Below are 18,269 nucleotides of genomic sequence, written 5' to 3' on the forward strand. Positions count from 1 at the left end.
GTTACATTATTTATTCACTGTACTGTACCTTGAAATGATGTGTTTCTAAATAAGTCCGATTTGAAATCATGTTTTATGGTGTTGTTTTGCATTGTATTGTATAGCAAACATTGAAAGCCTTTTGGGGAATGTAGCAGATGTTTAGTGTTTGAGGTAAAGCGGTGTGACGGTAGAAGACCTTGAGAAAAAGGAGATAAGAATTGGGGATCGTTGTCGGTAGAGGACACATTAACACTGCTGCCCTGACACATGGAAGGATTTATGTTTTTGGTTCTTCTTGCTCTCTTTGGAGGTGCAGGTATCGTATAAAATCTATGAATACTATCGTGAAAGAACTTGACTTGAAGTTTTATAAATGTATACAATGACTGAGATGGGGATGACGGGTCATGTTTTACATACTGTATAAATATATATCTACCCCTTCAATTTTAGCTGCAGCTGCCCTCAAGGATGATGACAGGATTGTTGGAGGGTATGAATGTGCCAAAAACTCAGTGCCCTACCAAGTGTCTCTCTTCACTGGGTACAACTTCTGCGGGGGGGTCCTCTTGTCGCCAGAGTGGGTGCTCTCTGCTGCACACTGCAAAACAAAGTAAGAAAAATATATTTTAAAAAAAATCATGATAATCTACAAAGGAGAATGAAATAAACGGTGAAATCAATTCTTAGAACCAATGTAGAAGTGCGGCTGGGGGAGCATGACATCTGGGAGCTTGAGGGCACTGAGCAGCACATCATGTCCGCGGAGTTCATTCGCCATCCTGACTACAACCCTCGCACACAGGACAGCGATATTATGCTGATCAAGCTGAGTCGTCCGGCCTCTCTGAACAGCTACGTGCGCCCTGCTACACTCCCTTCTAGATGTGCCACTGATGGGACCATGTGCCATGTCTCTGGTTGGGGGAGTACTCGACCCAGTGATGAAGGCTGTGAGTTATGACGTGACGTGATCCGCAGTGGAACTGCCAAAGCTTAATTCTCCTAAAGCTGTTTAAAGTTGGAGTGGAACCTAAATTTTCTGGAAAAATATGACACTACACTAAGTCCCCTACTACCAAACATCCGACATGCGAACACTCGTAGATACGAACACAAGCCGACTGGTCTATTTTTTTCATGATTTTTGCCATATTTTGTCATTTAAATTTTTTCGAAATACAAAGGCACTATTTTTGTATTGCGCGCCATTCCGCCGCTACGAATGGTGGGTAGCAGCATCCCTCTCGCGCGATCTTTCTCAGTTCGTCTGCGCTTGTCGCTGATAACATCTCAGAGCACGCCGTTTGTACCCCATTCGATACTTTACATAGACGTTTGTTATCCGTTATCATGGCTGATAAATCCAGTGCAAGTGCTAGCAGTAGTGGCAGGAAACGTCAAGCAATTTCTACGGAAACAAAGGTGGCCATCATCAGGAAGTTGGACGGTGGCGAGAAAATGGCTAATGTAGCGCGTGCTTATGAAGTGAATCGCTCAACCATAGGAACAATTTACAAAGGCAAGGTTCGAATTATGGAACATGTGAAGACTTCTGTACCAATGGCATCCACTATCATTACAAAGAGGAGTCTAACAACGACGAAGATTTGTCCTTTCTTCAATAATTCCTTCTCCTGCTCCACCACTACCACCAACGATGTATGCTTGACCACTCCTCTTCAAAGGTAAATAACATTTATCATTACGTATTATTATATCACTTTTATTATTGTTTTTTTCATTAATTATCCTCGTTTAATATTACTACTGCATCCAAACTCATATTTACATACACATATACTGTATATGTATACACGTACATGGAGTACCTATATCATTGGTAATATTACCTTTTCCCCTACTTAAAAACAATTCCACTTAAGAAAGGTCGTCTGGAACCAATTGTGCTCGTTAGTTGGGGACTTAGTGTACTAGACATTTAAACATTTAGAGACTTACACCAAGAGGGCCAGAAATGCAGAAAAATTGAAGGGTGTGAGTGTCCACAATCATATTATTCACATTTTAAATCATTAAACGGGCTCATATCAATCCAATGTGTGAAGATATGCTAAGCTACCAAATAAATGTAAAGAAAAAACAGCCTTCATCTCAGGTGTACGTAACAAAGACACCCTCCTGAAATGTTTCATTTCTTCTTCTTTACGAATACAACTAATATTACTCTCGCAAGTACGTCACCTTTTCTTCCGACCACCATCTTGTTAGCATCTGTATCCTGGCGAAAATAGTTCATCGTGACAGGGCACACGAAAATCATCAATCACCGTAGATTGTAAAGGTTAAGCTTGCAGAGTTGTGATTGGTATTTATTTTTTTTTTAGGACATCATTTTTTTCCTCCCTAGGAAATGCCAAAAAAGTCTGTAGAAAAAAAGAAAAAATGGCGCAAACTGAGTGTTTCAGCAAAGAAATATGTAATAAGCAAATATGAGCAGTTATATAAAAATAATAAATGACTGGTTTCAGGGCAACATTTACATTAAAAGTGACTGATGTTCCACATCACAACAATGTTGCTTCAGGAACCATTGTTCTCTACTACTACGGGACTTGTTCACCTTCAGGAAAATACTGCCCCTAGCGTTTTGGTAGGGAATTGCACAGCAGGCGCTCAGCCCCGTCCAAAGAGCTGTAACAGGATCAAGACTTCAGAAGTGACTATGCTGCAGTGTTGCCAGCTTGGCGGTTTTGTCGCTAGATCTGGCAACATTCCGACCCTCCTTGATGACATATTTTCTCAAATGCGCCTAGCGACAAATCTAGCGATTTTTTCTGGCATCGTTGGGGAGTTTTCTGGTATTTAGGGACTCAAAGATGAAAACACATACTGTTCTGCATTTTGTGTCCTTACTGAGCAAAAGGTCTGTGCCGCACAAAGGCAGTCGCAAGCCGGCAATGCTCAGTCAGAGCCGCGATGCCGCAGTGGTGGAGCTCGTCCTGTATTACACAGAGCGATCTACAACTGTTTCAAACGTTACAAATGTTTCTTAATCTTCAGTAAACCTGGATAAAAGAGGAGGGTGTGTTTATATTTTATTGTTGGTCTATTGCGACTCTTTATTTGTAAAATAACGTGGCTTAGTTTACAATTCTTCGGGTAAATGTAAGTAATTGTTAATCCTACTGTATTGCCGATATTTGCCAACGTGTGATGGGAGAACTTTGAGAGGCGCTGGCTGAGATAAAATACTAAAGTTTTTCTATTTAGCTGAAATTATGGCCAATTTTAAATTAACAAACCAAGAACAGAGTTTATTCCCAGTTCTAAACGTAATTAAGGTCTTTTTACTCACTGTTTTGTTTCTCCTAAGAGGTTATGCTTTTTTCATACAGCATTTTACATCATATTCAAATGATATGCAAATTAGATGATGGCGTCATACAGTGACTTCTAGGACAGGCAATAGCTACCTTTTTTACTGAAAAGTTGTCACCAGTGCCATGCTGTAGCATAGTTCAGACTTTAGACATACTGCACAGGTAGTCAGCCATTTTGGTTTGCTATTTTTGCTATTTTGGGCCATATCCACTTTTTCTTTGTTTTCTGTGTAATGCTCTAATGCAGGCCATTTTTTATTTTGTCTTATCCTTAGTCGCTTAATCGGAAGCTTGTTGTTTTGATAAATTGAGTAATCAGTTAGGCCCTCGAAGGACCAAATCAATATGAACCAAACACAAACAGTTAGTGGTATGGTCCGCAACATATCAGAAAATAGGCAAACATGTTGATCACTGTTTTCCAAAGTCAAAGCTGATGTGTGCCAATATCTTGTTTTGCCTCAAACACAAAGATAATAGGTCTACTTTCATGGATGACTAAGGAAATGTAAAAAAAAATCACATTCGAGAGGCTGAAATCAGAGGTTATTTACATTTTTAAATAAAAAAACAATTAATCAAATACCAAAATAGTTAGTGATTAATTGGATAATCGATTAATCATTGATTCATTAATTAATTGTTGCATCTTTACTGTACAATATCCCGTGGGCCAATAACAATGAGCTGCGGGTTGCACTTTGGATACCCCTGACCAGAACAAATGATGAAACAACAAATGATTTACTGTTACTATGTATTGTTGATGGCAAAAAGTGGGATAATAACCACAGAACCAGAAGTGGCATTTAATGTACAAACTGTCGGGGTTGCAGCCAACAATATGGCAAAAGGGACCATAATTCAAGATCAATAATAACAATTAAAAAAAAAAATGAAATGTACACACTACAAAATTATCTGTTTAGCTTTACAGTAAAGAGTCACCTCCCAGGCACACAGTAGATCTCCCTCATTACAGTTTATGTTCAGTTGTTTTCTTGTGCATTGCTTAACTTATTTACTTTACTTCTGTGTTTGCTGCGCATACATTACGCGGCATCAAACAGTAAGTATTTTTATTTGATTCTATTTTAGACTGATTATACAGCATTTTACTATGTCTTACACATCTACATAGGTTACTGATGTTACGATATATAAAACATGGCTTGTACACTTAATAAATGTTTATAATGGGAACAGTTTGACCCTACAACAGATTATTTCCATTCTTATGGATTTATATGGGTAAAAAAAATTGCCATCAACTTTAGGGGTTCCATGGTAACTAAAAGAAAAAGGATGAGAAAGTAAAAGTGTATGTAGTTGTAACATGATGTAACACGACACAAAATCCTATTCCATCTGTCCTATTTAGCCAGGTACCCTCATAAGTTGCAGTGCCTGGACGCCCCTCTCTTGAGTGATGATGTCTGCTTTAATGCATATCCCTTCCAAATCACTGACAACATGATATGTGCTGGTTATCTGGAGGGAGGCAAAGACTCTTGTCAGGTAGTTTGGAGATGTTACCCAACAGTGTTTCTGCCTTTTGAGGACACACCCATTATAATAATTCGTCTCTTTCATCTGCAAGGGTGACTCCGGGGGTCCTATGACATGTGACGGCGTGCTCCAAGGAGTCGTGTCCTGGGGGAAAGGCTGCGCTCTGAGAAACAAACCCGGCGTGTACACAAAAGTGTGCAATTATGTCGCATGGATCAAGAAAATAATGCTTACTGGCTAGAGTAATGATGTGAGAACACTGTGATGTGCCCCTTGTCATGTGCTCCATCAGTGTGGCAACACAGCATGTGGGTGCAAAAAGAAACCAAAAATAAATCATGTGAGAACATCTGCCCTTCTTGTCACTTTTTCCCACACTTGCACAAACTGTGAGAACTTCTTTATTTATGAAGTTCAGTGGCTCAACCAAGCTTCACATTAAAAATGACTGAGGGGCTATCCACACGGAAACTTTTCTAGGTCAAAAAAGTATTTTATCATTTCAGCCTTTCATCCACACAGAAACTGTGTTCTGGGTGACCTGAAACTGTATTTTTTTTTAAAAAACGGTTTCCAGAGTGACAACATCTTCCATCTTTCCGTGTAGACAAGCAACCCGCTTGACATCACAGACCCGTCGCCGTCACCGTCACGTGACCAGAAGTGAGCTTTGACGACAAGCCGACATAACATCCGAATATTTCTACTGGCATGACTCACCCCAGTCGACATTCCCCTGATATTTGGTTGTCTTACTCTTACTACTTATACTCCAAAATGACATGCAGAAGTAATTCCACTTTGTCGCAAATCTAGACGAGCCTTGGAAAGCGGAAGACAACAGATTTATGCGCATGTGTTATTTCATCTTCTATAGTTTGGTGTCACATGATTCTGTCTGTGTCTGTTCACAGAGCCACACATAGGTGTACCTTGTGTATTACATTGTTTTCACCCAGTGACCCGTTCCAGTCTCCATGCAACTATTTAGTAATACCGCACAGTGTGGACGCAAATTTTTTTCAAATCGCAAAAATAAAAATCCCAGGAATGTTGTGTAGGCAGGGCCTGACGTGTTTTAGTCTTTTCCAAAAAGTTTCATTTGAATACCAGTGCCATCATTTCTAATTTTGGAAAGCATGACTGTGACTTAAGCAGCATATCTAAAAGCCTTGCAAGCTTTTGAAACTATTTAACAACACCACAAACTGTTTTTTTTTTTTAATGGCTGAAAATTGGTCATGTTCAAAAAATCCCCAGTAGAACATAAATGCTCAAAGATGACATTTACAGCCAGACACCAATAAATCACTACAGCAAAAAAAACAAAAAACAAAAAAACTACACTGCTCTCTGCGGGTTGAAATTGCAAAGCATGTTGCATGCTCTGGCCTCTCGCCATAATCACTGAATATGGAGTGCAGTTCCAAATCTAGTATTTAACCGACTTTGCTCTCCACTGTGTGCAATTAGAGGGTCATGTTTTAGTGGTTGTGTGTGAACCTAAATGCTAGGGGAATAAAACAATATGTTGTAGTTGGTTATTTACATAGATTTAAAACCCGATCCTTTGAAGACGCATGTGTACATGCTGTGTGAACGTCATTCCGCAAAAGATTGGAATCACAAATATTCATACTTTCTGAGGGAATGATTTTAAAGCACAGGACTAGATACTACATGCTGGCCTAGTGGTTAGCATGTCAGCCTCACAATCTGAAGATCTGGTTTTGAATCTCCATTGGAACATCTCTGTGTGGAGTCTGCATGTTCTCCCGCTGCGTGTGCGTTTTCTCCAGGTACTCCGACTTCCTCCCACATCCCAAAAACATGCATGTTAGGCTAACTAGAGACTCTAAATTGTCCACAGGTATGAATGGTTGTTTGTCTATATCAGGGGTCTTCAATTCAAATTGAGTAAGGTCCGTATATGCAATTTTTTTCACAGCGAATGTCCGAACCTCATATTGCCTTAAATTGCATCAAACAGGCTAGCTTATATGAAATCAAATATAACGAAACCCTGCACATCACCTTATTGTTTCAATACAACACAATTATCTTGGCACCTAAATTGCATTCAGAAGAAAACGGGGACAAATGAAACAAAAATGAAAGGCTTAACTGTAAAAACATTGAAATGAACACAAGAGGCTTATTATTAAGTTATATAAAAACGCCCCGGTTTCTCTTAAAAAATAATAATAATAATTTAACAAGTGTTTCTTTAAGAGAAAAGCTGCAACAGTACATCACTCTTAAAGTTTCACATTTTCTTGTTACTGTTGTAGCTGACACTGGGATTTGCCTGAATTTGCCACACAACTCATTTGTTTAGCTTTGAATAAGGTCTCTGCAGCAGAAGCACTCCTTCACAACGCTCAGTGGAAGTGGAAGATTTTTAGTTTTGCCCCAATATCCATACACTCCACAGTGAACACTCATTTGCACATTGGTGTGCTGTAAATGAATGTGTTATGACTCTCATAGATTTGTCATACTGGGCTCTAAGCGATGTTATTTTCCACATTGTCACATCAGACTTGGGTGGATACTTCCCTTCGAATGATCTGTGCTTCGTCACCTTTGCACTTGCACCAGTGCTACAGTTTCAGAGCATATGAGACACAGCGGTTTGGTACGGAGTACCCGAGGAGACATGGAGAAAAGAAAATTGATAGGTAAAAAAAAAACCAACAGATTTTTGCAAAATCTCGCTAAACTTTTGTGAGATAACGCAATAATTTGGCAACATCTCGCAATAATACTATGTGAAGCTACAGGACGCACTTCTGGTAATAGCTTCCCTCCACATATCGAAAATCAAGTGGAAATGTATAATTTAGTTTCCATCTTCAGCATTTGCGCATCCCTTACTGCACAAATGTAAAGGTATAAAGTCATACTGGAACTGCAGGAACAAGTTTTCAATTCCGTGATGGTTATGCGGCTCGTCTTTTGAAAATAAAACGCTAACATCAGGTCCAAGCTAGTGTTGCTGGAAACACATCTCTTTGAGTACTGGTACTTGAAAGGAAATACATTGATCAGCCATACATCAGATTCTTTCACTTGTGTGCAGTGTTTGTCCTATTAGTAAACAGTCATATCAGAAACTCAGCGAATGTCCTGCTCTTAATTTGAAGTTACAACGCAAACATCCGCTCTGAACATAGAAGTAGCAGAAGTACAATACTCTTAATGTAAAATGTTCTGTGAGATCTCGCAATACTTTCTTTTTTTTAACCCATTTATTTATGGAGCCCCCGAGGGGACATAGAGAAAAAAAAATTGATGGGTAAAAACTAAAAATACACTTCTTGCGAGATCTTGCTGGGTCTGTATTCGGGCCGAGGTCTGCCACTTGGTGATGGCTGGTCTATATGTTCCCTGTGATTAACTGGTGATGAGTCCAGGGTGTACCCCACCTCTTGCACAGACAGCTAGGATAGGCTCTAGCTCTCCTGCAACCATTGTGAACTATAAAGAAAATGTATGTATAAATTGATGAAGACTTACATAAGTAAGGAAGTATGTCAACAAAGGTCATGTACTGTGCATTTTTCAAGTCCGCAAGGCTCGTTAAAGATTCAAAGTTTTAAAAGTACTTTGTTTCAAACATCTCACCAGTCTGTCCTTCCTTTTTCGACTTCCTCGGAAAAAGTCAACTTCCCGCTGCCATACCTTACAAAATACAACATCCAAGCTCAAACTGTACTCATACTTCGCAATTACCGTCTAGCTGTACACTCTTATTTTGAAGTGCACAAACCGGAAACTTGTTTTCACTAAACATGGCGGCGTCGGGTAATAGCTGTTGGGTCGCTCCGGAGGTTTACAAACACCACGAACAGAGAAAAGTATGCATATCTCGGGCAAAATATCGAGAGGGGAGGAAAGCAAGGTCTGTTAAGGTGAGCTAAAAGATTCTATTGTCGAATATAACGCTGGAAATAACATGTTATAGCCTGCTTTGTGGGATGTAATTAAACCTTTTTCAAATGGGGACTTCACTGTCCTTTCGGCAGGTGTACACCATCAATTTAGAGTCTTGTTACGTCATGGTACAAGGGGTCCCTGCCATTGGAGTTATGACGGAGCTGATCCAGCTATGTGCTCTGTATGGAACCGTGCAAGAGTACAGACCGTTGGATGAGTACCCTGCTGAGGAGTTCACGGAGGTCTACCTTGTCAAGTTCCAGAAGATCACCAGTGCCAGGTTCATCATGTCACATTCAAAGTGTCACAGTATTGCTCCCTGTGAGTAACACTTATTCTGTAACTTTTAGAGCAGCTAAACGACACATGGATGAGAAGAGTTTTTATGGAGGTGTGCTGCATGTTTGCTATGTACCTGAATATGAGACTGTAGAGGACACCAGGATGAAGCTGCAGGACCGGAGGAGATACGTACTGCGGGCAGCTCATAGTAAAGGTGCAGTATGCAACAATGTGAATGAATTGTGCAACACTAATGCGCAGGCTAGGGGATCACTGCAGGGTAATAAGAGACGGCCGCCGCTCATAGCATATAGAAGGCTGCCAAGCTAACTAGTTAGCCTCCAATTTATTTGTTCTCTACTTAAGAAAGTGTTTCAAACAAAGTGGGGAAGAAGGACACAGTAAAAAGTGTACCACTTCCACACAGAATAGGAGAACGGTTTTCACTCTATCGTGTCAGACACGCCATGGCTGACTCCATGCATAGTGTTGAGGTAATGTAATCTATACATTAATTGTAATTGTAATCTATGTCTCATCAATGTAACATTACTGACGCCTAGTGAACAGAATACTACATATAATTTGTCTTTCAATATTTTTTGACTAATAATAGGCTATAGTCAACCATAAAAACAGCGATAATTTATTAATTACTTAAAAAAAAAACGCAAATACAACCTCACCCCAATCCTTGGACAAAGGACTTTGGGGGCCCACCACAAATTGTGAGACAAAACTGTAATGCTCCCAAAAATGAACATTTTAATTTAACATGGCAAAAATTATTTTGACAAGAAAAAATTTAATTTCATGACAAAAGTTGTAATGTTAAAATTATGGTAAAAGTGTGTTTCATCAGACTAAAATAATAAATGTTATGAACGTAGAATTGTGTTACGATTAGGACATTTGTAAAGTTATACTGTCGTGTAAGTCTCAAAACTAAATTAAAATCTTTATTCTTGAAATATTAAATTTCACCGTAATAGTATGTGTGGAGTTTGCATGTTCTCCCCGTGCATGCGTGGGTTTTCTCAGGGTTTCTCACATTCATAGGTATGAATGTGAGTGTAATTATTGTTTGTCTATATGTGCCCTGCGATTGGCTGGCCACCAGTCCAGGGTGTACCTTGCCTCTCGCCAAAAAAGGCAGTTGGGATAGGCTCCAGCATACCCCCCGCAACCCTAATAAGGTCAAGCGGCATTGAAGATCGATGGATGGACAGTATAAGAAATTCTACAAAAATCTAAATTGCTATATTACAGATGCAAGACCGTAATATTATATGTACAGAAATTGATTTTAAGAAGGGTAATTTCCTCAGAAAAAAAATAGTAATTTTATAAAAATAGTAACTTTAGAAAACAAAAAGCATAAAATATGTAAAATATAGTAGTAATGTTTCAAACATTTGTCAAATTAAACTGTCGTATGTTTTACATACACGAGAGAAATCACCTTTTTGTTGGGTTTGCTCCCTCATCGACCAAGTGTTTGTAACAATGATATGAAAATGTGAACATTCATTTGTTAAAATTACAACTTTATTCTTGTAATATTACATGTCATCATAATATTATGAGAATACATTGTAATTTTATGAAAATAAAAACTGCAACAAAAATGAAAATGCAATATTACATGTTTTGTTAAATGTTAAATTTCATGAGAAAATAGTAGCAATTTTATGAAAAAGTTGTAATATTAGAAGACATAAAACATTTGATGGGACTGAAATAATAAGATGAGGACAGTTGTCAAGTTAAGCAGTCACATGTTTTACGTACATGAGAGAAATTGCATTTTTGGTGATTTTTCTCCCACTTCGACCACAAATGTTGTAACAATGATATCAATGCATGAGAATGTGAACATTTGTTAAAATTCCAGCTTTATATAATATATAATTAGTAATATAGTTTTGTAATATATACATATATATATTCCCTCATAAATTTGTACCAGTATTATACACCTTTTTTTTTTAAATTAATGACAACTGTGAATCAGAATTTGGTTACACCTGTCGTGATGACGTTTTAATTGCCATCGCTAACTTTTATGGGGTTTTTTTGGATTCCAGTTCGAGAGAGGGAGCTGGAAGAGACATCAAACAAGGAGTCAACGGAACCCACTCCAGAGATCATCCCTCCACATAATGACACGAGTAACCGTGACAATGAAGGAGAGAGTTCCAACATCGAACATCAATATGGCTTTCCTTTACTGCCGCTACCTCCACAGGAACATTACTACTCAAAACACAACGACCATGTACCAACAGAGGACAAAATGGGGACATTGCCCAACGCCATCATGGACAGTAAAGAAAAGACAGCGTCAAGCTCACATAAATCTCGTGTTGCAGAGGACAGACTGACCTCGAATCATCTGTGCGCAGTCAAATTTGTGCCGAGGACAACAAACTTGGAGAGCAGAAAACGCAGGATGGAAGATGTTGTGTCACACTCGCTGTCTGATGTCATGTCAGGAAAAAATGAGGTACTCATTGGACCAAAACTAGCAGACACGCCAAAAGTGGACATGGAGGACGACTCTCTGAACACGACTGTCCACTTGATCCGGAACGCAATGAAACAGGTGACACATCACGTTTTAGTGGTGGTTCTATTGTTTGTTATTAAAACAAATCTTAAAATGTTTTGGGTCGTCTTTTTTTTAGGTGTCGTCTGTTCCTGATGTCAAACCAGTGGAAAAAAAGATGAAACCACGACGGCGGATTTGATCAGACCACCTTGCTGACAACCATTCACTTTGGTTCTTTTTTATTTGTTGACACATCTCCCATTAAATGGTGACACTTAACCACAGGAAGTGAACAAAGTTTTTACTATCAGTAATAGACACGGAAAAGTAGGATTAAATACGCTCTGCTTTTTCCTACTCCTTTTCAGACATGTTGTATTGTGCAACATGTGATGTTCCTTAAAGTGTTAATCTTGTTATTTCCGCCGTGAAAAATAACATTGAAAGGCGTATTTCCTGTGTGTGCTCGAATGTTTAAATATTTATTATTTTTTTTAAATGTCAGTTACTTCTTCAGTGTTTGGAGGAGGCGGAGCAAGTGACGTCAGATTCCAGACGGCCCCACAACAATGCATTCTCTGATGTTATCCTCCACTTCTTGGTGAATTTCTGTTGTTTGTTATATATTTATATTTATTATGCCGACTCGTGTTGAAGGCTTTTGCTGGACCACTCGAGGAGACAGCGTAAGCTTGTTCATATTTCTAAAAGACAGGTGTGTTGACAAACTTCGTGGGACAAATGCCCCGCCGATGGAAAAAAAAAAGTCAAAAACCCACAAGATGTGTGACCGTGGAAAAGCATGGCAAGGTGGCAGTCAGTCCATCTACATTTCTTCTGCTAATATGCGCATATTAACCAGTCTACGAATCTTAGAATAATGTGGATTTTCATGCCAAATTGCTTGCCAAACAACAATGGTCTGTCGTCTTCAGCTCTATGCAGTGTGCAAAAAGCTAGCTGGTAGCTGTCAGTGGCTATCACTGCTAGTAAAACATATCATACTCCTCACAACACAATATTAGTGAATGTTAGTGTTATGAATACTGTACAGTATGTCACTTTCTTTGCATGCGTTCATGGCTGTGTTTGCAGCTGGTTGCCGGTGTCACGCACGTGTTCTAGATGTGAATTGTTAGCAAAAACCAGGCTTGCAGGAACTTCATCTGTCAGTTGTAGTAAGTAAATCCATATATATATTTTTTTTAACTAAATCTATTCTACGAATCTTAGAATAATAGTAAGGGGGCTCATTCTAGGGCTAAATAAGCAGCGATCGCTGCTCGCTGGTCTTTATTTCGCAGTGCGCATAGAGGTGTCTGTGTCACTGGCAGTCAAAAAAACATACTTGTGGCCATTTTTTCTGTGTGTTATAGTGATGACAACACAATATCAGTCTATGTTGTTATTGGGAATATGTTATATTTAACAATGCTCACTGACGACGTGCAGGTTCTGAGTGGAAAAAAGACGAGAGGCACGTTTATCTTGCAACCGGCGGCATCAACTGTCATTTGCCATTCTCAAAGCACACAACACATTCCGGCCTTCAAAATAAGAGCACTTGCTTGTCACATTTGTCTAATTGTGTGAACAAAATAAGGGTGTCATTAAAACATCGTACATTAATAACACGATTGGAATTACATCTGTGTCACTAACCCAAATAGCACACACTCTATGCTGGGAAAACAAGTGGAAAAGGTAAAAAAAAACCAGAGAAAACGGACTTTGGGAAAAAATAAAATGGATTTCATAGGGCCCTAAGAGAGTTAGTTAAAAAAAAGAATCTTATTCTAAATAGCACAACAAATTCATCTACAACCATGTCAAATTATTAGTCCTACCTTACAAGTATTTTGCATGCCCATTTTGTCCAATTTGATCTTTTATTGGATCTTTTATTGACATAGGTTTACAAAAGCCAAACAATATTGTTGGTCATGCTGTGTAATCACACAAATTTATGTTTGTAACAAAAGCTTACTATAAAAAAAGATCAGATCGGAAACCAAAAAATGTAGATCAGGACATCCCTATTAAGCATGTGGGAAACAAACAAAAACATGACTAAAATATGATCACTGTTTTGCTTGAACTTGAAATACACGCTGCTCAAATGCCTCAATCCTCTGTAAAGGGACAAAAACAGATTTTAATTGAAAGAGCATCACAGCTGTTACATTCAACATACTTCAACTCACTGTGGTGTTAGGCAGGCACGTCCCAAAAGCCTCAAGCACATGATTCACCTCTTTTACTGACTTGTCAAAGTCATCAATGGACAGCCGGTCGTCGTGGTCGTGGTCCTGTGAGTGGACACAATAGAGTTCTTGAATATGAAGATGTGACGCTTGACCTTCTTGTGAGCGCATATCTCACCATCCTCTTGAGCGTGATCTCCACAAGATCTTTGATTCCGTCGTAAGGGTCCTCCTCTCCGGGCAGTCTGAGGCTGTACCTTAGCATCTGTAGCATCTCCTCCCTGGTGATGTAGTGGTCACCGTTCAAGTCGTACACGTGAAAACAGTCTGCACCAGGTGAGCAGGTGGAAAAAGGCTGTTTGCAGGAAAATATATTACCTACATCTCTTCTCGCTGTAAGCGAGTTTGCCCCTCACATTTCAGCAAGCAACCTATCACAGTAGATCTTCTGAAGAAACAATACAATAGAAATGAAGCTTGAATGTACATAACAGTCGTCAGTGTACAGCTTGGAACGCGGTACACATTTACGATACTGAAAATGACAACATACGTAATAAAATGGTTGCTGAAATGTGAAGGATGGAGTATATATATTGTATGTCTATTCTTTCACACTTACATTTTATTCTTTCGTCCAAGGTGCCACGAAGAAAAACTGATAGTCCCTCAAGCCATTCTCTTATACCGATAAAACCATCATTGTCTTTGTCGAATGTCCGGAACACTGAAGGGCAAGAGAGAATATGATAGGTGTGTAATATGTGCAATACCTGATTTAGGTGGGTGGATGATGCAATCAACATGGGACTGCACTACATCCTGCATCACCTCGACTCCCCAGGGACCTATGAAAGGATCCTGTTTGTGCACTTCACCTTGGCGTTCAACACCATCATCCCTGAGATCCTCCACCAGAAGCTCTGCCAGCTCACTGTGCCAGCCTCCACCTGTCAGGGGATCACCAGCTTCCTGACTGACAGGAGTCAACAGGTGAGGCTGGGGGTCATCACATCCAGTACCCGGACCACTACCACTGCCCCCTTTGTGTTCCACTCCTTAATGTTACATTGTTGTATGTGATACATCCATCCATTTTCTATACCGCTTCTCCTCTTTAGGGTCGCGGGGGCATGCTGGAGACCATCCCAGCCGACTTCAGGCGACAGGTGGGGTACACCCTGGACTGGTCGCCAGCCAATCGCAGGGCACATATAGACAAACAACCATTCACACTCACATTCATACCTATGGACAATTTAGAGTCACCAGTTAACCTCACATGCATGTCTTTGGAATGTGGGAGGAAACCGGAGTACCCGAAGAAAACCCACGCACACACGGGGAGAACATGCAAACTCCACACAGAAATGCCCAGGGGAGAATGGAACCCAGGTCTTTGTTGTATGTGATATACGGATCTATTATATCAATTCAAGTTCTGTATCAATTTCATCATTAAGGCTTGAGTTCAGACAATACGCTTTCAATACATTATTGTGGAACCTGTTTGTTGGAAAATAGTACAATATGGAACCCTCAAGAGTCTAGTACAGCAGTGCGGCCCGCGGCACATTCTAAGGCCCTGTCCACACAGGAACGCTCCTGAGATTTTTGTTTTTGGCGTCCACACTCTGCCGGATTAGTAAATAGTTGCCCCCAGACATCACGTGACTGTGACGGGATGGCTGTGGATCCGTGACGTCATTGTTTTTGTTCAGGCTGTCTATACGAAAATGACAAGCTGGTGTTTTCTGATTTTTTCACTCTGGAGGCCGTTTAAAAAAAATACCATTTCAGGGCACCCAGAATGCCGTTTCCATGTGGATGAGAGGCTGAAACTGTGAAATGCTTTTGTATTTCCATGTGGATAGCCCCTAAAATACATGTATAATTCCACATGAAAACAAAACAACAAAAAAAAAAAAATTAAAAATCTGCAGTAATTTTACAAGTATATAGTCAATTATTAAGAGAAAAAAAGTTGTAATCCAATGACAAAAAGTAATAATTTTGCGAGAATAACATTTTAGTAGCCAAAAGTAGAAAACATGAAGAAAGACAAAGTTTGGAAAATCAGGTTTCAGAATAAGATATAATGCATTGAGAATAAAGTCTAAATATTATGGGAATAAAGTCATAATATTACTAGAAGAATATTTACAAGAACAAACTTTAAATATTTGGAAAATTAAAAAAAAAAAGCAGTAAGTTTCTGAGAATAAAGTCCAAATATTCAGGGAAAAGAAGTTGTAAGAAAGCAAGTCACCATTTCCAGAGAATAAACACACAATATCATGAGGAAAAACAGTGTAATTTTAGTAGCATAGAGTTGAAATATTAAAGAAAAATATGTTATTTTACTGTAATATTATGAGAAACAAAACAAATAAAGTTGTCATTTTTGAAAACTAGGTTGGGGAAAAAGACACAATATTATGGGTATAAAGTCGTAAGCACATTAGTCATTAGCATATTTTCTCTTGGAGATGAATAATGTATCTATCTAATGTTAAAATAGTTGGAAAAAATAACAGCAAAAATGGGGAAAAAATGAGCAAAGACTAGAGTTGATACTAATATGCTTTTCCACCTCGATCACAAAGCTGAGATGCATTTTTGTTCTTGAAATATATACAACTTCTTAGCATATCTGCATGTGTTGCTTTACAAAATATCAAAGTGGCCTTTGCACCCTTCCATTTTTCAGTATGTGGCCCTCACTGGAAAAAGTTCGAAAGTGCTCAGATTTTTCTTTGTGGGCACTTGTTTCCAGGTAGAATTTATTGGCCTTAATGGTTCCTGCCCAACAGGTCAATGAACAATGAAATGCAGCTTTAAAAAGGGCACAATGTGGCATAAAAACTTTTTTCTACAGTATGTCAGCCAGACACACGAAGGAAGGGACTCCACACCAACAGTATGACCATGAGTGTGGCCCATATTGCATAATTATGCCGCAACCATTCCCCTGTACGTTGTACTTTCTAAGTGATCACTATCTTTATATCTATACACATTACTCACATGTGTGCTGACATGCTCCATCTTATGTAAGATAATAAACAATTTTAACTGGGGAAGTCACTGAGTCACACCAAATTACTCAGAAAAAATCAATACAGTCTTCTCGAAGTCTTACGATACCAGTGTGATAAGTTTGATATTTTTCAGTTCTCCTCCATGTTTATTTTCACAAATCGAAGTGTTTTTATGTTGTGCTCTTCATATTGTTACACTGTTGATATGTGTATTGTATATTTTGTTATCGGTGTTGGGTGTGAAAAATATGACTAACGCTTTTATTATTTTCCAGTCATGGGCTATTTAATTAATGATTATTTCAAATGTTTCAACCGGCATTACCGTTACTGACATTGAAATATGGGATGTTATTTTGCACTGGTATCTGTAGCAACAATCTGGATCGGGCACTGTAGTCGCCATTGTTCACTACCGCTACACAGGAAATTAAATAGCTAGTCGACAACTCTCAGCAAAACACTGCTCCCTAGTGTTTTGGTAGAGCACTGCAAGTCACAAACTCAACCCTCAGCTCTCAGCTCTCATCAAACATCTCTCGCCACTACAAATCTAATTCCAAATTCTTTCATCAGTGTGATTTTTTTGCATTAATCTGTATTTACTTGGTATGGGGTCGATACTTAACCAGTGTATTATACGCTTGAATCACTACTCTGCATTAAATATAAAATACAAAGCAAGGCGCTGCAGTTTTTTTTTTGGATAGTGTTTATTTATATTGATAAATTTGCATGAATTTTGTTTGTTGAGTGCTTTACTTTTGCCAACACGTCATGCACTGTAAAAATATGTTTACAAAATGTCGATTGAAGTGATAATAACCTGCATCCATGATGGTGTCGTTGGTGAGTCCAAAGGTGTTGTGCAGAATGCTTCTGAACTTCCATCTGTCCAAGCCGGTGGCTGTCCTCGTGTCCTCCAACAAGACATGAAAGTGTCTGATAAGACACTCCACCTCTGTTTTATTGACTGCAGCAATGAAAAGGTGACAAGTGAGCGTCATTGCAAGTTTGGCACGGCCGCGCGTCAACGAGTCTCAAGTCACTAAAGTTAACACAATTGTAGACACTGCACAATTCTTAAAACAAACAAACAATACTCACAGTGGGACACTTGTTTGGACATCGTTTCTGCGAGGTTTTGGACCATCCTTTTGGACATTTTGGACCTTTTTAGAGGCAACATAGTGCGCGGTAGAGGGAAGGAGCGCGAGTTGCTGTTGACGTGCTGTCGCCTAGCAACCGCCCAGCTCCCAATATACTGAATGGAGAGGAAGAAGAACGCACAACTTTATTTCCACAATGCGTAATCGCCTTTTTATGTACCTGTTTCTATATCTTGCAAATGTAATGGATTTTGTCAACATTTCTAGCTTATATGTCAGCATTTTTGACATTTTTCCTGATGAATACA

General features: G+C 39.1%; 3 protein-coding genes across 3 annotated transcripts; 2 read left to right on the plus strand and 1 right to left on the minus strand.

Annotated features, from left to right (window-relative positions):
* Positions 1-208: 208 nt before the first annotated feature.
* On the plus strand, positions 209-5,174 carry LOC129185523 (trypsin-like). Its single transcript, XM_054782708.1, has 5 exons — positions 209-298; positions 436-595; positions 673-935; positions 4,708-4,844; positions 4,927-5,174. The coding sequence occupies exons 1-5, from the start codon at positions 250-252 to the stop codon at positions 5,074-5,076; spliced, it is 759 nt and encodes a 252-aa protein (XP_054638683.1). The 5' UTR covers positions 209-249; the 3' UTR covers positions 5,077-5,174.
* Positions 5,175-8,619: 3,445 nt separating this feature from the next.
* Positions 8,620-13,473, plus strand: rbm48 (RNA binding motif protein 48). The gene is made up of 5 exons (XM_054781920.1): positions 8,620-8,749; positions 8,864-9,054; positions 9,125-9,270; positions 11,144-11,661; positions 11,744-13,473. Exons 1-5 carry the CDS (start codon positions 8,630-8,632, stop codon positions 11,804-11,806), a joined length of 1,038 nt encoding a protein of 345 aa, XP_054637895.1. The 5' UTR covers positions 8,620-8,629; the 3' UTR covers positions 11,807-13,473.
* Positions 13,474-13,688: 215 nt separating this feature from the next.
* Positions 13,689-18,052, minus strand: clxn (calaxin). The gene is made up of 6 exons (XM_054782094.1): positions 17,960-18,052; positions 17,679-17,825; positions 14,434-14,538; positions 13,990-14,138; positions 13,812-13,916; positions 13,689-13,739 (listed from the first exon to the last, which is right to left on the minus strand). Exons 1-6 carry the CDS (start codon positions 18,039-18,041, stop codon positions 13,689-13,691), a joined length of 639 nt encoding a protein of 212 aa, XP_054638069.1. The 5' UTR covers positions 18,042-18,052.
* Positions 18,053-18,269: the final 217 nt, after the last annotated feature.

Source organism: Dunckerocampus dactyliophorus, chromosome 7, assembly GCF_027744805.1.
Source record: "Dunckerocampus dactyliophorus isolate RoL2022-P2 chromosome 7, RoL_Ddac_1.1, whole genome shotgun sequence".
Classification (NCBI taxonomy): Eukaryota; Metazoa; Chordata; class Actinopteri; order Syngnathiformes; family Syngnathidae; genus Dunckerocampus; species Dunckerocampus dactyliophorus.

Bases quoted from the DNA above. Each gene is read 5' to 3' on its own strand.
- LOC129185523 (XM_054782708.1), top strand. From the start codon at position 250: ATGGAAGGATTTATGTTTTTGGTTCTTCTTGCTCTCTTTGGAGGTGCA. The intron at 596-672 runs GTAAGAAAAATA...ATCAATTCTTAG, and splicing joins GCTGCACACTGCAAAACAAA to AACCAATGTAGAAGTGCGGC. The intron at 4,845-4,926 runs GTAGTTTGGAGA...TTCATCTGCAAG, and splicing joins GAGGCAAAGACTCTTGTCAG to GGTGACTCCGGGGGTCCTAT.
- rbm48 (XM_054781920.1), top strand. From the start codon at position 8,630: ATGGCGGCGTCGGGTAATAGCTGTTGGGTCGCTCCGGAGGTTTACAAA. The intron at 8,750-8,863 runs GTGAGCTAAAAG...TCCTTTCGGCAG, and splicing joins GGAAAGCAAGGTCTGTTAAG to GTGTACACCATCAATTTAGA. The intron at 9,055-9,124 runs GTTCATCATGTC...TGTAACTTTTAG, and splicing joins CAGAAGATCACCAGTGCCAG to AGCAGCTAAACGACACATGG.
- clxn (XM_054782094.1), bottom strand. From the start codon at position 18,041: ATGTTGCCTCTAAAAAGGTCCAAAATGTCCAAAAGGATGGTCCAAAAC. The intron at 17,826-17,959 runs GTGAGTATTGTT...TCATTGCTGCAG, and splicing joins GTCCAAACAAGTGTCCCACT to TCAATAAAACAGAGGTGGAG. The intron at 14,139-14,433 runs GTAAGTGTGAAA...CACCTGGTGCAG, and splicing joins CTTGGACGAAAGAATAAAAT to ACTGTTTTCACGTGTACGAC.